This window comes from Muntiacus reevesi, chromosome 12 (genome assembly GCF_963930625.1).
Source record: "Muntiacus reevesi chromosome 12, mMunRee1.1, whole genome shotgun sequence".
NCBI classification, from domain to species: Eukaryota; Metazoa; Chordata; class Mammalia; order Artiodactyla; family Cervidae; genus Muntiacus; species Muntiacus reevesi.
In genome coordinates, this window is record NC_089260.1 from 33,271,893 (window position 1) to 33,296,237 (window position 24,345).

Below are 24,345 nucleotides of genomic sequence, written 5' to 3' on the forward strand. Positions count from 1 at the left end.
GGTTCTTTACCACTAGTGCCTCCTGGGAAGCCCCAATATGAAAGTAAATACTAGAAAATACATGTGTGTAGGTTGTGCATAAATAAAATTATGAGTCAAAAAGTCTTTTCTAAATAGTAGCAAATGGAAAAGGCACAAGTGGAAAGACTTCCCAATCATAAACAAAACAGAAAGGCATACTACAAATTAGGGGGAAATATTTGTAAGAAAAGAACCAAAGGGTTAATATTTTTTGTATAATAAGCTCTTAAAAATTAATGAGAAAATTTTGTGGCCATTTCTATTTCTTTCTTTGTGAGCTGCCTGAGCAAGAAATACATGAAAAATCTTTCTTCCTGAAATCTTAAGAAAGTAATGATTTATCAGTTTGAAGGACATAATGTTCAATATGGTGAAGGTGAAAAAAATAAAAATAATTAAAATAAGTTCTCTCATATAAGCTGAAGGGAATATAAATTAGCTAATTCTATTGCAGGAAAATTGACAGTTCATGTAGAAATCTTAGCATTTGGCATATTCTTTGAATCAGGACTTTAAATTCAAGGATTTTATCCTAAGAAAGTAATGTTGAACTTGCATAACAATTTGTCACTGAGGCCATTTGCTTCAAGGATGTGCATAATAATGAAAAACCAGGAACAACTGTAGTAGTCTCTAATGGGGATTAATTAATAGAGTTAAGTGATATTATGAATGGAATATTAGTCTTTAAATAACTATAGAAAAATCTAATGAGATTTTAATATTTTTAATATTATTAAGGAGAAAAAACAGGTTATAAACTAAGTATAGAAAGACACTTCTTTAAATTAAAAATGACAACATATTTATGTATTTGCATAGGAAAAAATGAATATATATGTGTTTATATATGTGTAATATATGTCAATAATGAATTGTATGGATAGATTTATTTTTGCGCTGTAAGTATTTTCCATTATTTTTTAAAAGGAACATGCACTTCTTTGATAAAAAGCACTCATTCCAAGAAAAAGAAAAAAGTAGCAACAACTAAAAATCAAAACACAATTCACATTCAACTTTCCTTAAGAAGGTTCTTGGAAGGGTCTTAGATGGAGGGCAAGATCAAAACCAAACAAATTTATTACATGTTCAAATCTGCTGCTATGAATGCAAGTGAAATTTAATTTTCATTGAGGAGGGTGATTTGGATGAATAAGAGGAATTTGCTTGCAACAAGGAAGCCCTTGGAAGGCATTCTACCCCGTCCCTGTTCATGGGTGGACCTGGGTACTAAATATCTTTTCACTAAGTTCCAGGATGAAATCAGTGCACCCAGAGAGGATACTTTGGTAGAGCCCAGCCCCACGAGAGCAGGAGCCAAGGCCAGGCTTCGGGTAGGTAAGTGTCCCAGGGTGGCTGGGGTATGACCAGCATTGGCTCTGGTACCCAGGATGGCAAGACAGCAGTGATGTGCACAAAACAGGATGACTTCTGTTTTCTTGGTATTCCTCAGAATGATCATACTGCATACTCCCAATGACATTAGCTTCTGGAGCAGTAATCACGTTTCCAAAGAAAATACTTCGAAAGTGAGGCCACGAATGCCCCCACCTCATGTTACAGACACCTCAGAATTACCTCGATGCTGGGCTACACCCGAGACCCTCTGCTCTCCTCCCCGTAATTCATGAGTGCAGATTCCGAAATCTTTTCTCAGCAATTTGTGCTACTTTGGTGTAGCCTCAGGCCATCGCTCTCTGCTCTACTTCCAAAGGTTTTAATCATCCCCATGTTTCCCTTTCCTTTTTTCCTCCTGCCTTAAAAAAAGCTACTTGAAGATGGGCATCCATCTGCCTGGAAGATTTTCTGATTTCATAAAACTTAACACTTTCTGCACCAGATGAGTGTAATTCTTATTTTCTTAACACATCCTTGCGATAATGAGGGGTGGGTTGCATATATCGTGAGAATGAATTTGTCTGTTTCCGAATGCCACTAGGCTACAGTACCCAGTAAACTATTGATATTTTTAGAAAGGGAGATTTTCCCCTACTTGTTCACTCTCTGTTTCTTAAGTGGACTCCGGAAATATGCCTTCAAAGGATGCCATGAGTGTGAATGACAGGACAATCATTAGCTACCTGTCTCTGAAATGATGTAAGACAGAGCCGATCTCTGTGTCAAGGAGTATAAATCCTCCTAAGTCAGCGTTCCTCTGTGGAGTTCGTCAAGAATGGAGAGCAGGTCAAAAGGGGTTAACTGACACATCCAAGGACAGAAAGTTCAGTGTTGCCCCATTTGACCAATTACACATTGATAATAGCAAAAGTGAAGGCTAAGAGAAACATATAAAGGACCATTATTCGACACTGAAAGCCAAGGCATCTCACTTACCTCTAGTGTAGTTAATACAATCTTCTCAACTGAAGAAAAATAAGCCTCCCACAAGAATTGTGTCTGCTGTCTAAGTGCTAGGATTTTATCCTGATGAATAGACCTGATTGTAGAAGGAATCTGTAACACAAGGTGAACACATAATAACTATAACTGGAAAACAACGAGATGCCATTTGATCAAAATAATCCACTTAGGTTAGACTTTTAGTCTTCATAGCATCTGTTTCTAGCATACAGATCTACTAAAAACCACCAACCCCTAGACTGAAAGGCCCTGAAGAGGTGTTAGCTAAAAACAGCACTTACTGGGAGTCAGCATTAATGACCTTTAATGACCTAATACACTACAGTTAAGAGCTCACTTCTGAGGTTTGGTAGCATAGCGTTCCTGTACTAGCCTCTGCCATTTTCTAAGAATCCCACGTGGCCTTGAACCTGACCATGGACAATCAAATCCTGCAGAGAAGGGGCTATAGTCTTGGAGCAAAGCTGAGAGCCATTATGTTCCAAGCACTTCTAAGATATGCCATCCTCAGGACTACTAACAAACTACAGAAGGACCTTTTAGGGAATGTCTCAGAGTCTGTCCATTTAATATGTAGCTGAGGGTGATTATTTCTATTTGCACATATCTCTTTTCTCTCTCTGAGAGCTTTCTGCTCCCCAGACCTCTCTTTTTTGGCTCTAGGGCTTACCCCAAACTAACACGATCTATCATGTGTGCTTAGCCAACACTGCTATCTATCAGGCTGTACAATTTTAAAGGAAGGATCTATGCCCTGTCCATCCAGCTAAACATTTTCTAGCTAGGACAGTGGCTTTTATGTACAGACACACCTCAGAGATACTGTGGGTTCTGTTTCAGACCACTGCAATAAAATGAATATCACAATCAGGCAAGTCACACAAAATTTGTTTAGTTTTTCAGTGCATCCAGAGGATTCCCAGGTGGCACAGTGGTAAAGAATCTACCTGCCAATGCAGGAGATGCAAGAGACACGGGTTCGATCTCTGAGTCAGGAAGATCCCCTGGAGTAGAAAATGGCAACCCACTCCAGCATTCTTGCCTGGAAAACCCCACGGGCAGAGGAGACTGGTGACTACAGTCCACGGGGTCACAAAAGTCAGACACCACTGTGTACCACCGCCACCGCCACCATCAGTCCATCGAAAAGCTACTTTGGCACTATAGTCTATTAAGTGTACAGTAGCATAATGTCTGAAAGCACCAAGTAAATACCTTAGTTTAAATACTTCATTCAAAGCTAAAAAAAATGCTAACCATCGTCTGACAACACAGGCTTATGACAAACCTTCAATTTGTTAAAAAAAAAAAAAAAAAAAAGAAAAGCATCTACGAAGCACAATAAATCAAAGCAAAATAAATGAGGTATGCCTGTAGTAGCTGTTTAGTAAATAAAAGTCAAATAGACCACGGCCATCTGAAGCCACCGAAGGGATATTGTTATTTTCACTAGCAGTATAGCTCAATGGTTAAGCACAGGAAAATGGGAGTCAGACCAAGGTAAGAGTCTTGGCTCTACAGTTTACTAGCTGTGCTTCCTTGAAAAAGTTACTAGATCTCTCAAAGATTCCATCTCCTCAGTTATAAAACAGGTACAGAGTTCTAACATCATTGTAAGGTTGTAATGAAGAGCACATAAGTGCTTCACGCAATGCCTAACATATGGGAAGTTTAACTGACAAAGTCATTATTATTACTACTATTGTCATTGACTTAAGGGTGATGATATGCAAAGTTGGACCAATTGCTTAATGTTTGCCTGTGAACTTGCTTGGGTCTGGAGCTCTGAAATGTACTTCCTGGTTGTCTGGTGAGTTTCCTTGGCTTGCTCCCTATCTTCACCTAAAGCCCAAGGTCTATTTCATTTATAGAGTCTACATTCTTAGGGGAGATTCCTTGTGATTAGCAAGTGCCCTTTTGTGCTCACCTCTTTCTGCATGCCTGCCTCCCTAATATGTAACTAATCAGAGACACATGGGAGCCTGGACTGAAGCAGGAATGCTCCACTAGTTATTTTAATAAGAAAGTTACCCATGACATCGTGACTAAGACTACATCTGAATTTCCAGTGGAGGGGAAGGAAGTAGGAACATATATATATATATTTTTTTTTCAAGACCACTTCTACAGGAAGACAGAGAACTGTCTCACAGTACCTACATTAAGAACAAGCTCATTTGTTTTGGCAATGTCCAAAAACTGATACTAAATCTGCAGTCCCAGTACATATCTGGATTCTCAACACTGAAGCAGCATGGAGGCAACAGGTAACAGAGAAAACATTTGCCTGAAATCAGAGCACAAGGTCAAGTGGAAATAAAATATCCTCGAAGAAGGGGGAGAAACCACTCAGATCATCAGTCCCTGATAAGCCAAAGAACATTTAATTTTATTTACTGAGAAAATTACCCAGATAGCCAAAGGAAGATTAGAAAAGAATTATCCTCCTCAATTTTCATAATCATGCCCTCTTCCGAGTATCAGTGGTATTCTCTAAGAGTCATACAGGTTGACACTTCGCTGTTTTATTGTGATGATGAGGAAGCAGTCCATTAGAAAATTGTCAAAAGCTATCATCACTCTGTGGTCTCCAGAAAACTGAGTAGACTGTGGTTATGGAGGCAGAATGGTATATCACGCATGAGCTTATCAGTACATCCCCTCTCTTATATAAGCTACATCTTGCTGTTACTATATCAAGTGAAATATATTCTACCCGTCTGTGCATACACATGTCTGACAGCAGTCTGCAAAGTGCTCTGGAAGATAATTCCAATTGATTGAAAAGACAGAGTTCCAAGTTTTAATGGCATTTGGCTATTGGTTATTAATCTGCTTGTCCCGAGAGACAGGTATGGGAAAGTGATAAATTAATTGCAATGTGGCCAGATTGTTTGAAGTGGCAGAACCCAGTGAAGTCTTAATAAAAGGTCATGCATGGTAACCAAACTAATGGAATCTACCAAGATAGATACAGGAAAGCAACAGTAAGCTCTCTTGGTGACATGACAAGACTATATGCAAATAAAAACATCTGAGCTGTTCTAAAACAGGAAATGAAAAATGGTAACATAACAAAAACATTTCCCAGAGCAGACATTTGGGCTGGGTGCCAGTTCTTTAAAACCATTGTCAATGACAGTTCAGTCGTCATTCAATATGGAGGCAGCTGTGCAGACAGACTGCATATGAGAGAGGAAAATGCCAACGAGTTTGAGTGGGTGCACAATGAAAAACAAAACCCCCAGCGTCAAGCCAAAATGTTGCTTCAGAAGGTGAAATGCTTCTGGAGAATCAACTCTGGTAAAATGGCAGAGATCAGACAACCACAGTTTGGTACCCTGGAATCTACTCTGTTTCAAAGACAGACTCCCACTTTATTCATATCAAATTCATGAGAGCGTGGGTACACAATCGGAGAAATTATGGCTGGTATTTTTCATCCCCAAATTTCCTTTAATGAGCATGCATCTTTAAAAAAAAAATCAAAGGAGAAAAAAGGCAACATGGAAAAGAACCACATTTATCACTTTGTTAGGCATTCCATGAGTGAATGCTTTTAGGCATGCACCTAGGGAGAACTCTACTAGGTCACACATTCTTCTCCTACTTCTGAGGTCCCAGGGCCCTTGGAGATCACAGATCTGACTACCAGACACAAGGCATGTTTTAGAAGCTGTGTTCAGCTTGCCTTGCTTAATTATGGCTCTCTTAGTTACAGATATTTCACTTGTTACTTTAGGGAGACTACTGAGTTATTTCACCAGCCAGTTATCAGACTGGCCATCAGGACATTAAAAAAAAAAAGTCATTCTACAAATACTTGTGGTAGTTCAAGGTAAAGTACAAGGTCATGAAATAAATGATTAAAATATTACATCATTTTAGAGAAAAGAGTATGGCAATTTACACTGAAGCTAAAACATCACTGCACAAAATGCCTTTAGAAATTCTCAGTGACTGACTATTCCTGACCTGGGATTTCTCTGTGAGTATCATATTCCCCCTTCCCAGGCAGCTATTGAGATGTTCAGACTTTTATTAGGCATCCTTGTAGAAGTTTAGTTGATGCATATGCATGGATTTATTTCTGGGCACTCCATTCTATTCTATTGAGCTGTATATCTGTTTTTATGCCAGTATTACACTGCTTTAATAACTGTAGCTTTGTAATATAGCTTGAAACTAGGGATGATGATGGTCCAGCTTTATTCTTTTTCTCTTAAGATTGATTTGGCTATTTGGGGTTTTTTTCTGGCTCCACACAAATTTCAGGACTGTTTTTCTATTTCTGTTAAAAAAATAAAAAAAAAAAGCCACTGGGATTTTGGTAGGAATTGCCTTGAATCTGTGGATCACTTTGGGTAATAGGAACATTTTAATAATTAGTAAGTCTTAATTCTGCAATACAGGACAATATTGTTGAAACTTGAAGATACTACACTAAGTGAAATAAACCAGTCAAGGAAAGAAAAATATTTCATGAGTCTACTTTGAAGTGTTCAGTTGCTCAGTTGTGTCTGACTCTTTGTGACCCCATGGACTGTAACCCACCAGGGTCCTCTGTCCATAGAATTTTCCAGGCAAGAATACTGGAGTGGGTGGCCATTTCCTTCTCCAGGGGATCTTCCCAACCCAGGGATCAAACCCACGTCTCTTGCATCTCCTTCATCGCCAGGCAGGCAGACCAATTATTTTACCACTGAGCCATCTGGGAAGTCCGCCACTTATATGAGGTCAAGTCCATAGAATTAAAGAGTAGAATGGTAGTGACCAGGGGTTAGGGGATGGAAACTGAGGAGTTACTCATTAGTGGGCATAAAATTTCAGTTAAGTGAGATGAATAAGCCTAGAACCTGCTGTAATACACTGTATTTACCTATACTCAACCATAATGAGCACACGTCAAAATTGGTAAAGAGGGTGGATTTCATGTTACGTGTTTTAACAACAATAAAATGAAATGAAAAAAAAATCTACATGACCAAAAATACAAGATAACTATTTGAGGCTTCTCTTTTAAATACTCATCTTAAAGATAACACTCACCCAGACTAGATCATTTGAGCAATGATGACACTAATGGCAAGAATCAGCCCTAGAGACCTGTCTTTCTGAAAATTAATCTGAAGGCAAATATGGAAATGGGAAAGGAGTACAAAGTGGCAGCAGAATTGTACAAGAACTCTCTGGCATGATTCCTAAATATTACAGAAATCGAAGGGGGTAGATATACACCTCCTGGCAGCATCAACATTCATGTCCTCCACCTGTACCATCTCCTTGTCCGAGTATATATTCCCTGGCTCTGAGGAGATTGCGTACTAGGAAGTCAACGATGTCATGTTAAATGACTTCATATTCACCACGACACAGGCAATTTTCTCCTGATAAAATTTCTTTTATAGAGCTGACCTTTTGGATTCATCTTCTTTGAAAGTTTGTAAGGGGGCAGCAATAATCCACTGATCTGGGGAAGGCCACCACCCCTTCCTTACCTGTAATAACAATCTCTCATCGCCTATGACGGCAGCTTGGTTCCAATTAATCACTTCAGAGAATGGCAACTCCCATCCATTGCTGAGCATCACAGGGACACAGGCGGCCTGTGCAAAGAAGGGCACTGTGAGTGTGAGGGAGGTGGTGGCAGGAGGAACCGTTCCAATCAGGAGGGTGAAATCAGTACAAATTCAATTACTGGCATGAATCCTGGACTGCTGAGGTCAATAGAAAAGTGGGCTTTTATGAAGTCACATGAAGGTTGTCCGTATCCAGCTGAGATTTTACCAGTTGCAAGTTGTGCCTTAGAATGTGAAAACCTCATTTCTATTCTTGTACCTGGTTTGGCTGACCTTACTTCTATGGAGACAACTGGCCTCGTTGAAGAAGTTTTACTGACATAACAAAATCGTCCACCAACAAAATCCTAGCACAAACCCCACCTTGAACATACATGGTCTTGTCAATGAAAATGCTACAGTTCATCTGCAAAGTGCTTCACCCCAGTGTCCTGAGCAAGAGCTGAACAGGACTTGGTTTTCCTGATAAAGCGTTTTGTGGACTTAATTCTTACAGGGTGCCCACCAGGCCAGGCAAACACCTGAACCAGACTTGGTCCCTTCAGTGTGGAGGGATCCTGACCAACTTACTACCTGCACAGTGACCTAGGAGCCTAAAAACACCAGGCTAATGACAAATTCTGGTTGCAAAGAACTCGTAATCCTAAGCAGAGACCAATTTGCTCCACGCAACATCCCCAGAGGCTAGGAGAATGTTAGGGATGATATTCTTCCTAGAACATGCCAGAAAAGACTTCCAAGAAAAGGAAGCCCTCCTGCTGAAGGACGAGACAGAACATTGGAAGCCTGGTGACAAAACCACAGATTCAGACAGGGGCAGAGTATGAAGGAGGAAGGGACACAGCAGCACGGAGTTCAGGAGCGGAGGCGGTGAGAGGTGGAAGGTGTGCCTTCTTGCCGACAAGGAAGGCTGGATGCAACTTCTGGGTGAGAACCGCCGAGAGTGAAGGTTAATGGCACAAGAGTCCTAAAGCTCTGGGACCTCAGAACTGTAGCGCCTGGAAGAGCCAGGCTGAGAGAGTGCCTCTACCTTGCTTAGGGTCATGCTCAAAATTCAGAGGAGCCAAGTGATGACTGCGATGGGGACAGAACAAGTTTGATTTTGGAAAATACCACTCATCAGCCATCTTCACTGCTGTTGAAACTGGCTTCCAAGGAGGAGGGCTGAGCCTGCATGAGGAGCCCGGCTCTGCTGCCTGGTGGGCAGTCAGATCTACTCTGTTTGCAAGCCCAACTCTGAGAACCCACCCTCCCTTGAGATTCCCACTGAATCTCCTCATGTCCAAAGGCAGGGAGTAAATCCTCCTTCCGCCCCCCCGACGCATACAAAAGGTTGCAGATTTTCTTGGGAAAACAGATTCCAGGTGTTCCAGGCAAACCATGTGTTTAGTTTAGATCCCAGGAGATGTGTTAAGTTGAACCTTCCTCCCCCATCCCACACGCTGTCTGACGTCAGTTCTCAGCTCTATACTGGGGATGATCAGGGTCTCTTACCTGCAGAGCCTCCAGGAACCTGAAGGACCCAAGCCTGCGACCACGAGGAACCAGACAGAAAGTGGCATTGTGCAGCATTTCCCGATAATCATACCTAGAAGGAGAAGAGGCACCATCAGCAAACAAAGACCATTAAGAATAGGGGTGGGGTGAATGCGCACACCTAGGGTGCGTGAAACCACCCAGAGCAACTTGGGTGCGACACAAGCCAGCCCCACTTTTCCAGGGGGAAGGCAGGAAGGGTTGTTGCAGGAAGGAATGGAAATGTGACCCTTCCCACTGGACAAAGCAATTAGGGTCTTGTTCAAACAATACGTAAAAGACAAGTCTGATGGTCTCAGTGACATTTTGGCTCGCTCAGCCTTTACTTCGCAAATCAGGTTTTTTCATGTCTTAGCAAAAATAGGTTGCCTTCATCAGCTTAAAAAAATAATCACTGCTAGTTGTTCTTTATAATGCCATATCATTCAGGAACCTGAAGACTGCTCTTGTTTCCTACCTACCCCATGAAACCATGCTATTAAAATCTACTCAGGAAACCTCCATTCCCAGCACAAAACATTTATTTTCTCCTTCAAGCTGGAGTTTCTACTTTTAACCGAGAACATTCGGTTACCCCAGACAAACACTCCTGTGTAAGAATGGTTGGCATGGAGGAAAGAGAGAAGGAGCCAGCCCAAGAAACTGGGAAAGAGAAGAAATAACAAGAGAAGAAAAAATACTCAGGGCTGTGGGAAACTGGGCAAGAGATGAGATGATCGTGTCTTTTACTCAAATACCATTGAGCCAGCTCACATTGTTATTGCACTTGAGAAAAATGCAAAATAGAACAGGAATGTCACCTGTCTCTTTATGTCAGTGGAGTGCAGAGAAAGACAACAAGCACCTCATTTTGTTTAGGGCTGGCACTTGAAACATGATTTCCACAAACCCAGTCCTAAACACACAGCTGAAAGTTCACTCGGAGTTGAAGCAAAGTTGGGAAACTGGAGATGGCTCATGTCCTGGGAAGGCCCAGCTTCTCAGGGCTAGGATGAAATCACACTAGTATGAAATCACTCTCGTTTTTCAAGAACTTCCCGGGCTCAGCAGACAGGTGTGACTTTGACAGTAGCATATGTCACCGGCATTTTCTGACTCTAATAGTCTAATTTAATCATAGCCTGAAGGCATTGGATTCTTCCCTCCTCTTTGGGGGATACTGATATATACATTTATATTTTTAAAGTCCACATCTATTTTTATAATCTTACACAAACTAGGCATATGGGAGTAAGCCAATTTTCAATTATAAACCTGTCATTAAGAAGAGACATCATGCAAAGGACCATTTGCTTAAACAAGCGTGTACAACTAATTTGCACAAGAAAAGGTCACCATGAATGGATTATCTCCATTGAGAGTAAAAATTTTAAAAAAGAGAGAAAGAAAAAAGAATATCCTTGCTGCGTTAATTAAACCATAAAATAGACTTCAAAGTGGAAAGGTTTTTAAGAGGGCTCAAATTTAGCTAAATGAAAAAAATATTAAATTATGATAGTAATGGCTCCTCTTTTCCTCATCAAACATAAGGAAATAATTGACAAGGATCTCAGGCTCAACTGTTGATAATGTTTGAATATCTATCTAATCAATGGAGACCAGGGAAACACACACACACACACACACACACACACACACACACACACACAATATATGTATAAAGTTTAAACTGAAACTTTTTTAATATAAAAAGGTCAAATATACTTGAGGCTACAGCAAAGTTTAATAAATACCCAGAATAGAAACCCCTAAGGGGCTGGAACAGAAGGCCCTACCTCCTCATCATTAGGCTGCTAAAAATGTAAAACCCTATTAATGTTCTGGAATGTAACAAGTTTCAAAGTTTTCAGCTGCAGAATTTACTTGAGGGAAGGAGCAGAGGGAGAGGAAAAGCAGAAAAGTTGCCGAAAAAACTCAAATGACAGTTATTCAAGGCTTGGATTTTTAAGTGGTTGTAGAAAGGGATTTGCTGATGTATCGAATAAAGCTTCATGATTGAAGCTAGTGTTCATTCACATAATAGGTAACAGGAGAAAGGGGAGAAGCATTCTTGCTGGAATCAGGAACCCACTCGGTAAGCTGTGAAGTTAAGAATGAAATGATGGGCTTTCTGGGCCTCAGTTTCCTCATCTGCAAAATGAGTCAGTTGGGCAAGATGAGTAAAGATTGTCTGGAACATTCCATAATTCTTTTTTTTTAAATAAAGTATTTCTTAAGAATTTTGTTTGTTTGTTTTTTGATATGGACCATGTTTTAAAAGTCTTTATTGAATTTATTACAGTATTTGTTCTATTTTATGTTTTTAGGTTTTTCTTAGTTGCGAGGCATGTGGGTTCTTAGCTTCAGGACCAAGGATTGAACCTGCATCCTCTACATTGGAAGGCAAAGCCTTAAATCACTGGACCACCAGGGAAGTCCTTCCACTATTCTTTATTCTTTTATTATTTCATGTCCCTTTGAGACTATCCCACTGCTCCAAAAGTTTACACAACCACTGAATGTATGTATGTGTGTATATGTGTCTAAGGGACTTCCCAGGTGGTGCTAATGGTAAAGAATCTGCCTGCCAACGCAGGAGACATAAAAGACACAGGTTCGATCCCTGGGCACAGCAACCCACCCCAGTATTCTTGCCTGGAAAATCCCAAGGACAGAGGAGCCTGGTGGGCTACTGTCCATAGGGTCACAAAGAGTCAAACATGACTGAAGTGCCTTAGCGTGCATGCATGCAGACACACATATATTTCTATAGAAATCTGCCTGTATACACAATGTGCAATGTGGGTATTTATACTGACATACAAAGACATACAGAAACATAAGCACATACAACTGAAAACAATGATTTTCCTATTTCTAACCAAGCTCAGCCCATGAACCATTGGCTCGAGTGACAGTGAGCCTATGAATGACTGTGTATGACAAGTGAAGATATAATGATGCCTGCAAGGGGGATGATGGTCCTAATAGAACCACACTTATGTGTGGTACTCCCCCACTCAGCTCTTTGGTCCGCTCATATGCCCACATCTACTTCCTTCTAAGAGTTTAAACTCATTCATTTACTCAGTCATTCTTTCAAGAAATACTATGTTCCAAGCACTGTTCTAGTCCTGGAGAAGATGCTTCTCCTGCTGCTAGACCTACCAAAGCCTCATCAGATAACTAAAAAAGGCTGACAAGGATTTCAGGGGTAGTATCTCCCTGAGGGTAGGTGTTCTAAGTATACTGTGGAAGGCAAGCCTTCCAGAATGACACAGTAAGGAATTCTGTGGACGCTCCTTCCAGCAAAACACCAATTTACCTGTTCCAAATTATAAGAACATTCACTGAAAAAGTTGATATGCATGAACTTATTTACAAAACAGAAACAGACTCACACACTTAGAATGACCTTATGGCTACCCCCTTACAGGGGGTAAGAGCTGGGGAAGAGGGGGCACAGTTAGGAACTTTGAGATGACATGCACACACTGTTTTATTTAAAATAGAAAACCAACAGGGACCTACTGTATAGCACAGGGAACGTGGCTCAATATTCTGCAATAACCTAACTGGAAAAAGAACTTGAATCAGTTCAGCTCAGTTCAATACGTGAATATGTCTAACTGAATCACTTTGCTGTACCCCTGAAGCTAACACATTGTTAATTAACTGTGCTTCAATATAAAATAAAAAGTTTAAGAAAGAACATTCATTGAAAATTTCTGGAAATTGTTCTCAGAGCATCATGACAAGTGGAAAACCATTTGTTCAGGAAAATCTACCGAATCTCGGCAAGAACTGTTGAGTGTCTGGGGCATCTGAGCCAAGATCCGCTCCATTACCAACCCTCACTAGCTCTGCCTTATAGAAGCTCTAATGTAGGTGAGTATAGCTGAGAAGACTAGGATCCCTCTACCCTCAGCTCTCATCAAGTGAAAAGACAACCTATAGAAAAGAAGAAAATATTTTCAAATTATCAATTTGGTAAGGGACTTTATCCAGCAAAGGTAAAGAACTCTTGCAAACCAACAATCAGGACAAATAATCCAATTTAAAAACAGGCAAAGGCTTTGAATAGATATTTTTCCGAAGAAAATATGCCAAGTGCCAATAAGCACATGAAAAGATACTTAACCACTAGTCATTAGGGAAATGCAAATCAAAACTATGAGATATCATTTTACACCACAAGGATGGCTATAATCAAAAGAACAGGTGACAACAGGTGCTGAGGAGAAACTGGAATATAAACCTCATATATTGCTGGTGGGAAGGTAATATGGTACAGCCCCATAGGAAAATAGTTTGGCAGTTTCTTTTAGAACTAAAAATGAGCTTAGTGCATGACCCAGCAATTGCACACTTGGGCATTTATCCCAGAGAAATAAAAATTTATTTTCACGCAGAAACTTGTCCACAAACGTTCACAGTTTTATCCTTAGTAGCCCCAAACTGTAAACTATCCAAATATCCTTCAATGGGTGAATCATTCAACCAATTATGGTATATGTATAACTTAGAATATTTACTAGCAAAAAAAAAAAAAAAAGGAAATGAACTACAGATACATACAAGCAACCTTCAGGAAATTATTCTCAGTGAAAAATCCAATCTTGAAAGGACACCACTGAATTATCCCATTTATATAGCATTCATTAACTAACAGAATTACAGGGATGGAGAACAGATTAGTGGTTATCAGTGGATAGGGATGGGGGGAAAGATGGGGAGACGACAGGTCAAGTGACGGGACAATCGTTTCAGTGACCAATTCTTACCTATGACTTAAGCTTAGAAGTAGAAATCGTATTGAAGTCATAAACTTCTTAAAAACAAGAAATAATGAACATATGAGATCCTAAGCAAGAAGGTAAGAAGATGAGGGAGGCAACTAATCTCAGATACAGATTTAATCAATAATGGTTTGTTACCCTTTTCAGATGGCCATTAAGTCCCTGCTTGTATAGGTGATGATACAGATGCTAGAACAGTCTCTAAAAACTACCGCAATGAAAAACGCAGTAAAAATGACATGACCCCGTATTTAACCTAGAAACCAAAACCATTCTACGGCCGTAATAATTTTCTCCTTAAAGGTGTATTGAATAATATATGGGATACACCCCATTTAAAATGGGTCATATAATAATGCATAATTGAAGTCCTTCCCTTCCATATGAAACACATTTTTTTTTCTTTTTTGGCGGGCAGCAATTCAGTGCAACCAGGAAATGGGTGGAGGGCAATGTGGCATTAGTGCTGGGGTCCTCTCAGTACACTCTTCCAACTATAAGCATCATCTGGGAAATTGGCAGAAATGTCAATTCTCAGCCCCACCCAGGCCTGCTTAATCAGAAACTCTGGGGGAAGGGCCCAGAATTCCATGTTTTAATAAGCCCTCCAGGTAATTAAGATGCACCCTAAATTTTGAGAACCACTGACATGGTAGTGAAGAGCTTAGTAATTAAGAGCTTAGTGGTTAAGCAGCTTTAGACCCAGCCAAGCCTGGGTTCCACTTTTATCCTGACTGTTCACAAGCTGAGTGATCTTGGGAAAAGTTATTTAATTTGTCTAGATCTCAGTTTCCTGGTTGGCAAAATGGGGATAATACTTTTACTGGGAGGATTAAATGATACATTTTAACGAAAGCCTATTGCACTTTATAAACAATCCATAAATGGCAGCTGTGATTATGATGATGGAAGGGAGGCAACCAAATAGAATGCAAAGTATAGCCAACTTGAAGTCAGAAAGCCTGGGCTGAAGAACTTGGGTTCTGGACCTACCACTTTCCGTGCGTCCCTGCACAAACTGTTTAGCTCCTCTGAGCCTCAGAGCTGTGAGGATTAAATGAGATCAAGTGCATACAGTAGAAACTGCAACGCACTACACAATTGTAAATTTTTGTCAAAACTACAGCAATTCAAGAGGAATAAAAGCACTTCAAAAAAGTAACAAACACATGAAAAAGACTGGATTTCCAGACAGTGCCAGGGAGAAGTGTGGAGCAGACCCTTGGAAATAAAACAAAAACAGAAGCTATGAATCACAACAGCAGCTTCTAATTGGAAGGATTTTGCCTTATTATCAAAAGCTCCGTAGCCAAGAATGCGGCTGGCACAGTGTGACCACGGGTCCTCCTGGGCTTCCCACAATTCCTTGGTAGGAATCTGCCATGCAAGCCTATTTTCTGCTAATCAAAGAGGACAGGGAAGAAGTGAGGCAAGCCCGCATCTCTGTAGTCACACAGCTTTAGTCTCCCCCAATGGCGCTACAGTTTGTCTCAAGTATTTACTTACAAAATAAGTGAGGGACTTCCCTGGTAGTTTAGTAGCTGAGGCTCTGTGCTCCCAGTGGAGGGGTCCTGGGTTCGATCCCTGCTCAGGGAACTAGATTCCACATGCCACAGTTAAGAGTTCACACTGGGCTTAAGAATTTAAAATAATATAGAAATAATAAAGAATAATAATAAAGAAATCAAAGTAAATAAACTTTTACAACTGATTTGTTTTCTCTCAGCCCCCATCCTCATAAATACTTAAACTTCTTTGCTTACCCCCAGGTTGGAATCACATTTCTGAAGGAAAAAAAAGAAAGAAAGAACACAAAAGCAACCTATGACTGTTGTAGTTAAATGGGATACACCCCATTTAAAATGGGTCATATAATAATGCATAATTGAAGTCCTTCCCTTCCATATGAAACACATTTTTTTTTCTTTTTTGGCTGGCACCAATTCAGTGCAACCAGGAAATGGGTGGAGGGCAATGTGGTATTAGCGCTATGGGATAAGGGAAATAAGCTTCCCCAGCATCTGCTCTTTACTTTCTCTCATTCATTCAGCAAACGTGAGCTGAATGCCTACCTTGTGTCAAGTACTGTTCAAGAAACAGTACTTCTCCAGAGAAGGAGGAGGTAGATGTGTTACCAAATGACTGTCATTTAGTGGGGGATATGGGAGGATGGAGGCAAGGATGCAGAGAAGACCAATGACAAGTCATCACTTGGCTCTGGTGGGAAGAGTGAGAAGAAGGCATGTCTCCTGGAGGAAGGGAGACTCTGAGCTAAGTATTAAAGGAAGAGCAAGACCCAGCCTGGGGCTTTCCTTGTGGCTCAGTGGTAAAGAATCTGCCTGCCAATGCAGGAGACATGGGTTCAATCCCTGATCTGGGAAGATCCCACATTTCACAGAGCATCTCAGCCTGGGTGCCACAACTACTGAGCCTGTGCTCTAGAGCCCGGGAGCCCAGCTACTGAGCCCATGCACCACAACTATCGAAGCTCACACGCCCTAGAGCCTGTGTTTCACAACAAGAGAAGCCACTGCAATGAGAAGCCCCCACACCGCTAGACAGTAGCCCTCGCTTGCTGCAACTAGAGAAAAGCCAGAGCAAAGCAATGAAGACCCAGCACAGCCAAAAATAAATAAATAAAAGTAAATTAAAAAAAAATAAAAAAGAATTGGTCTGGCAAAGAGCTGAGAGGAGGCCATGGGTGGTGGAGCTAGCAGAGGAGAAACAGAGACACCAAAGTGAGATAAACTGCCCACAGTCTGGGGTCGGGTATGGGGAGGGGACAGTGAGGTTGCTGGTACGGGCAGGGTCTCCCTGGAAACATCACATGTGATAACTGCCGGATCTCAGATATGACCCTGTGTGGGTGGGCATGAGCCACTGAATGGCTCAACGACCTATGATGGAAGGAACTCTTAGGTAGGACTTGATATAAGCCAACTCGACAGGTCAGCACGGAGTTCAGAGAGCCCCATGACCTTGCCAATGCAGGTCATATCGAAGGAGCCATGAGGCTCCAGCTCCAGGCTTTTTGATTCCAAAGGGCCTTTGCTCTCCACTATATGACGCTGCCTCCTGGGGCAGTTCACACAAATGCAGCTTCTGACACAGTGACTTCCTCAGCGGTTCACCTAGTTTCAAGCACTGGCAACAGACAGCCCCATTTCAAAGGACTCTTTCTCCCCTACTCGAAATTCTGCCCCCGTCACATCCGGAGCTCAGTCTGAGATGGTGCTCTGTCATTTAATAACTACGGCCCTTTTGTGGACTACTACAGATTTAACACTTACAAATTTCAATTATTTTTGAGAAAATCCCCAAATCCATAGCATGTAGTAATATGAAATTGGTCCAAGGCACAGATTTGAATTGAGAAACCCATGAGTGGGAACCAAACTTTTAGCTGGAAAATGGGTCCACTGGCCACAATTTTATCTCTCATGTTGTCTTGTAAGTAACACAGGGAAAAGTATAGGCCCCCTGTGGTCCTTGTGAACTCAAGGGACTCATGGAGCCTCCATCTCTTCACACCACCTGTGTGCACAGTTTCTGTACCTGTGAATGAGCTTCTCCACATTCCCAAGTCAGGGAAATGCACATGGATTATCCTAGCGTGAGGTGCTGGTAACCACAGTGGCTGCAGACTCAGGGACGCTCAGAGGCTCCAACAGGAAGGTTCTCGCTATTCAGAAATGGTGAGATTCTAGAACAGGTCACCCTGCTGGGCTTGAACCTCTGGGGCTGGTCAGGCCAAGGACTATGAATTGATTTCCTAATGATGCTCCTCTGAATGACGCTGCCAGTCCCTTTCACACTTCCTGGCTTTCCACAGAAGACCATCTTCTTTTTATGTTCATTTAAATTCATTTCAATATTGAGAAAGGAGGAAGGAATAGTGTGTGGGCTCTGGCTGGGGTAAGAGGCACCAACTCTCACATACTTTATCTCATTTAAGCCTCAGAGCCACCCAGGAAATGGATACAGTTATACCTGTTTTTCACAGGGAAGAAGAAAGGGCCGGATGGACCCTTGGAATAAAAATATTGTGTCTGAACACACTGGATCATAATCCCATATTAAGTCTAAACTCACCTACTCCATCTCTACCCTTCATACCCACTGAAAACTCAGAATTGCAAACTTGGAACAGATGGTAGTCTTCACCTGCACACACTGATGAATTTAACATGTACTAGGTACACCGTGCAGGAGACCACCTTGGTTCCTGCTCATTACATAGCAGCTCAATGGCTAAAGTGTAAAAGCAAATGACAGTCATTAATGGTAACAATTATAATGAGCATCCCCCCCCTAATTAAATGCTTCCTGTGGGTGGAGCAACAATCCACATTCATTCCTGCCCTTTCTCTCTACAACCCCACGTGAAGTGGCCCCATTTTATAGACGATGAAGTTGAGGAGCCAAGGTTTTGTGGGGCTTGTACAAGGTGGACCCTGTGGTCTCAGAGCTGCCTAGAAGGAAGCAGTAATATGGTGCCAGCAAAGGGAAAAGTGAAAGATTTTGAATATACTGTGCCCATGTCTGACACTTTGGGACCCGATGGACTGTAGCCCGCCAGACTCCTCTGTCCACAGAATTCTCCAGGCAAGAATATTGGAGTGGGTAGCCATTCTGTTCGCCAGGGGATTTTCTGACCCAGAGATTGAACCTGGGTTCTTAGGCATTACAAGCAGATTCTTTACCATCTGAGCCACCAAGGAAGCCCACTCTGTGCTGGGGACGTTACCAACCTCAGGAGGTTAACCTATTATCTGAAGGAGGTGAGCTTTTGGAGTGCCTGCTTTTGTGCTCAGCAATACCAAATTCTAAGCAGCTCTGAGATAAATGCAATTCCAGGCTGCGTTAGTCTAAATTCTTTCTTTTATTGGAAATAAAGCATTTCTGAAAATGCTAAATAAAGGGTTCTCTGGGTACAGGGTGGAAAAAGAAGGGAGTGATAATTAAGGAGCCAGCAGCGACTGTGACCTCAGACGGATAAATAGGTCCAGAAGAGGCATACCCAGGATTTGGCTGCAGAAGCTAAATGTCTGGGACCAGCTCGAGGACAACTGAGAAGCCTGAGGTCATTATCTTACCATTAACCTTTCACCAGGCTCTGTGCCATGAAGATAAGCCAAGTGAGCAGGGCCAGGAAGTGTGGACTGAAGCTGAGAAGCCAGTACCAGGGCCAGCAGTATGGGCTGTCAAGCCTCGATGGCGACTCCTCTTCTTGGAGAGCAGCCTGTGGACGGAGCACTCCTTCTTCCACACATCCTTCTTCCCCTCCACTCTGAAGAAAACCTGATCCCCGAGTCCTGCCCAGAGACTTTCTTGCTGCTCACAGAGCACCCAGGCTGACCTGTCTACTGCTCCCTCCGGATTAAGTTCCCTGTGTTCTTTTTTTTCTTCCACTGGGCTTCAGGAGGCAGGACCAAAGGATCATGGTCCAATTTCCTCTTGAACCAACTCCCAGGGCTTGGCCTATAGGAACCACTCCAATCATAGTTATGGGGGACTTCTGGAGGTCCGGTGGCTAAGACTCCAAGTGCTCCCAATGCAGGGAGCCCAGGTTTGATCTTTGGTCAGGGAACTAGAGGATGAGATGGTTGGATGGCATCACCAATTCAATGGACATGAACTTGGGCAAACTTCGGGAGATAGTAAGAGACAGGGAGGACTGGTGTGCTGCAGTCCAAAGAGCTGCAGTCTCTTTGCACAGACTCAGGTCTCAAAGAGCTGGACATGACTTAGCGACTGAACAATAACAGGGGCCACACATGCCTCAACTAAAGATTCCACATGCCACAAAGAAGATCAAAGATCCTGCATGCTGCAACTGAGACTGGGCACAGCCAAATAAACAAATATTAACAAAGAAACACACAAAAGAGCATAGGCTTGAAATGGATGAAAAGTTCTGTGTCCACTGGTTTGCAGAAGAGCTTGGAAGTAATGGAGACACAAGGAAGAGATGAAAGCCCTTAGTTATAACTATCTCCGTCCACCTACTATCACAAGACAGCCCACTCTTGACTTTGCCAGATCTTTCTAGGATGATCCGCACTCCCTATGTTCAGCCTGAGCCCAACTGTCTTAGAGATGGGAAGGGAGTGTGGTTTACATATAGTGTCTTACTTTTGTACATTTTCCATCCCTTCTCTGCCTCTGCTTCCAAAGGCCTGGCAGTTTGTTAAAAATTTTGTCTTCTCTCTGCACACTGATGGGAGAAGGGAGTCGGGGGATGTGTGTTTCAGCAGCTCTGATAAATCACATTATTTGCAAATCAAGCTATATGTGTGCACAGCACTATTCCAACTGAACCATCTCCTGGCTTTTCTCCATATCTGAACTAAAGAAAAAACTGGAGAACTTCCTCCTATCATGATAAACACTGCATCAGTGCAAAGATGACGGCGCCTCATCCCTCCCAAAAAACTGGGCTCACCCCACTGTTCTGACTGCTTCCCGTCTTGAGCCAAGACATTCTTTCCTGCACAGCCAACCTTGGTCAGCCAGCGCCTGGATTAGGACAATGGCTGGAATTCCTGCTAGGCTGTTCTTGTCACCAGAGTAGGCACGACATAGGAGCTGTTCAGTGGCCAATCTCACATACCCCAAATTCCTGGTCAGGGCTGAAGCCTTTCATCTGGTCCCTGCACTTAAGGGATTATAAAATACCTTGAGAATCCAATTACAAACAGCTAATGAAATGATGCTGGTTTCAGCTACCCTCATTTCTCGTCTCCTTTGCCACCTTTGCCATTCCTAGGCTCCACCTTCTGACTCTGACAGTCAGAGCCAGCTCACTTCTGGGCCTAATGAGCAAAGGAGACCTCAGAACTCTGCACAGGCAGAGACGGTGCATTGTCAAAAATAATAATAATAATTATAGGACATGGATGTCATATGATAGCTGCATGAAGCTAGTTGTCTATGGAAAGTTTAATCTCTCCCATCTGGGTATGTAATATATAAATGTACAGGTGCATATATGCCTCCACAAGACACAAAAATCTGTGTGATGATGAACAATCTGATGCCATATATTGCTATTGATGAGATCACCCTCCCATGAGGGGTTTGGTCACTGGAGATTGAGAAAGCCCTTAAGTCTAGACTCTGCCATTTCCTTTGTCAGAAGCGCAACAGTGCCCCAGAGTAAAGAGCCTGTGAAGCTCTGACTCATCTCTGCCTCTCCTCTAGCCATCTCTGCTCAGCACTGTTCTCCTTGAGAAACAGCCAAGCAGCTAGTTAACTCCTAGGTGGCCTCATTTGGGGAGAGGTTGTAGGGCAGGGAGAATGTTTAAGCAGCTGATGGGGAAGAGGTAGACCAGATGGCCCTGTAGATGCCTTCATGCCCCAGTATTTACTTGTTGGACAAATGAGAGTGAAGCAGTTCCTATGCCAGGTGGCATGCTGAGCACTAAGGAAACAAAGATACAGAAACCCCAGGAGCTGCCCCCATATTGGTTTTTGTAATTTCATGGGAACTAGAGTCTCTCCTCACTCCCCTCCTGCCTTTATCTCTTTAATTCTACTCCTTTGAGTTCCCACATAAGCAGAGCAACAAGAAGCATACTCTGGTTCTTACTAGTTTCAGATCAGAATAGTTCAATCTCATCCCCCCAAAATCCATTTTCCATAGAGCAACCAAAGACAACTTTATGATGTCACTCCCAGGCTGAAAACCCTCCACCAACTCCTCACAGCCCTGAGAATGATAGTCGCGCTCCTTGCCCTGGCCGACAGGGCTCCGTGAAACTGGCTTCTGCCCACAGCTCTGAGTCCCGCCCCCTCACTCACCATCTACAGCTACACTGTCCTTCTCTCAGTTTCTAGAAACTCCACACTCATTACCATCTCAGGGACTTGTACCTGCTATGTCCTCTGCCTGGAACATTCTTCTCCCAGATCTACCTCAAGACACATATCAGCCTTCAAACAAATTGTGGCTCCTCCTCAGAGAGGCCCTCGCAGACCAGCCTGTGTTCCCAGCACTCACTGCCCCAATTCCCTATTTCATCTCAGTCCTAGGACTTACTGCTGTCTGAATTCACCCACGTCTGTCTTTCTGGCCAGCTGCTCCTACTCATCACTGTGACCCCAGCTGCTAGATCAGCACTTGGACCATAGTCATTTTTAAAGAAAGATTTGTCAAATGAATGCCAGATCTCCTTATTCCCCAGCCAATAATGCCTGTGAGGTCACAAAGTGTTCAAATCTCAGGGAACATTTGCACTGGTAATTCTATAGGACAAGTTTCTAAAAGGATAAAAGAGAAGTTTTCTCTCATGCCATACCAGCCTGATATCTCTGGTTAACATTAAGATTCATCAACTTCTCCAAATGCCATCTGCTATGAAAGCAAGGTCCCATTACAGTGTCTTTATAAAGAAAACTGAAAAAAAAAGACTTTTTAAGAGATGTTTATGTACAGTGATGGGATGGAAACTGCATGAAATAACCCCTAGAAAATATAAGTTCTGGTCTTGATTTTGTTACTGTTTGATCTTATGTGACTTACTCTGGTTCTGAATCCATGCTTACTTATTAAATGGGACAATAATGCTAGTCTTGCCTACCTAATAATGAGGTCTACTGAGGATGTAATGAAACAGTTAGATGAGAGTATTATGCATAAATAATATCAATAAAGATGAAGCAAGCATATTTTTGGAATGGCCTTTGTACATATGAGGCATAATGCAGAGAATGTCAAAGGCCTGTTTCTTTTTCTTCTCTTTTGGGTCCCAAATTGTTATGTCCTCTCTCCCAAATGTATTTAGTTCTTCAGAAGTGCAGATGATTTTCCAAAAGCAGCATCTGGAATAGCTAATTTGTTACCAAAGCCAATGATTAAAACACATATGATCCTGTGAGGCTGAAAGGCCTGCCACGATTCCCAGTTTTCCACTGTGTTAGGTTTCAGCTATTAACCCATCAGTCTGTTTTCGGGGTATGAATTTGGAATGAAGATGGCTCAGAACTCTCTACAGGGCCCTTAAAAAGAGAGAGCAATAATGTCACATGGAATGCCTTGTTGCTTGGTTTCCATTAAGGTATCTTGGCTTTTAAATAAACTGTCAAGTAAAACTTGGCATCAAAACACAAATTGAGTAACCTCCTTTTGTAGAGGAGCTGACAGCTCAGCTGTGTGTCAGATAGATAGCTGCTAAGAGTCAGCTCCAAAGGCGATTGCATCCTCTCTGGAAGGGAGCCGGTACCACAAACTGCCTTCCTCAGGATTAAGTCAAAGCAAAATTCAGGGATGATCTTTATAGAAAGTTAACCCGGAAACACCCATCAACCATATCCCTCTCCACGAGTGCCGGGTTTTGGAATTACAAAAGTTTTGGAGGTGTGAAAACATAATTGGAAAACTTTTTTTCCCTGCTTAAAGGGCTAATTGATTTCACAGGTGTTTAATTATCATTTGCTGTGAGATAATACCTTGTAGTGCCATAAAAAATGGATTTAATTTTCGAGTGCTTGCAAAACCACTGCCAAAGCCAAGTTCGAGCTAAAGCTAGATAATTATTCTATAAATCAAACACACTGCCTCCTTTCTTTGAAATTTTTAATACTTGGGGATAATGATATCTGACAACCTTGAAACTAACATGAAAAGGATTTTCCTGCCAAGTGCCAAAAGGCGACCACAGGAGCATCACAGGCCGTTTGGTTCATTAATGGTGACTCAGGCAGCCTCGGGACCCGCCTGTGGGGCTTCCACAATCTCCCAATGGTAAGGGCACCGGTGTTATGTCGAGACACAGTATTCTCTCCCAGATCAAATGGTCAGACGTCCAAATAAGGTCTACAGAAAAACTGAAAAGAAATTCACAACCACTCTTCGCACAAAAACTGCCTGAAAACCACTGTAACTCTCTGAGCCCAAACTCAGAGCCCTGGAAAGTGGAGGTTTTTCAACCTGATCAATAAATACTTTCCTATCTTAGGCTTAAGGCACAACACTTGTGCTTTCTGTAATAACAAGAGAGAGAAATCATGAAATAAAAAACAAACAACAACAACAAGACAAAACACTGGTAACATCTGGGAGGTAC

The 24,345-nt window shown here is 42.1% G+C and overlaps 1 protein-coding gene across 1 annotated transcript in view; it reads right to left on the reverse strand.

Annotated features, from left to right (window-relative positions):
• The window catches only part of EXT1 (exostosin glycosyltransferase 1), a 306,543-nt gene that overhangs the window by 30,506 nt on the left and 251,692 nt on the right, over positions 1-24,345 (reverse strand). The window contains exons 2-4 of the mRNA XM_065902829.1: positions 9,459-9,552; positions 7,884-7,991; positions 2,359-2,478 (exon numbers count right to left, since the gene is read on the reverse strand). Of these exons, the coding sequence (XP_065758901.1) occupies positions 2,359-2,478; positions 7,884-7,991; positions 9,459-9,552 (322 nt within the window). The remainder of the gene's footprint in view (positions 1-2,358; positions 2,479-7,883; positions 7,992-9,458; positions 9,553-24,345) is intronic.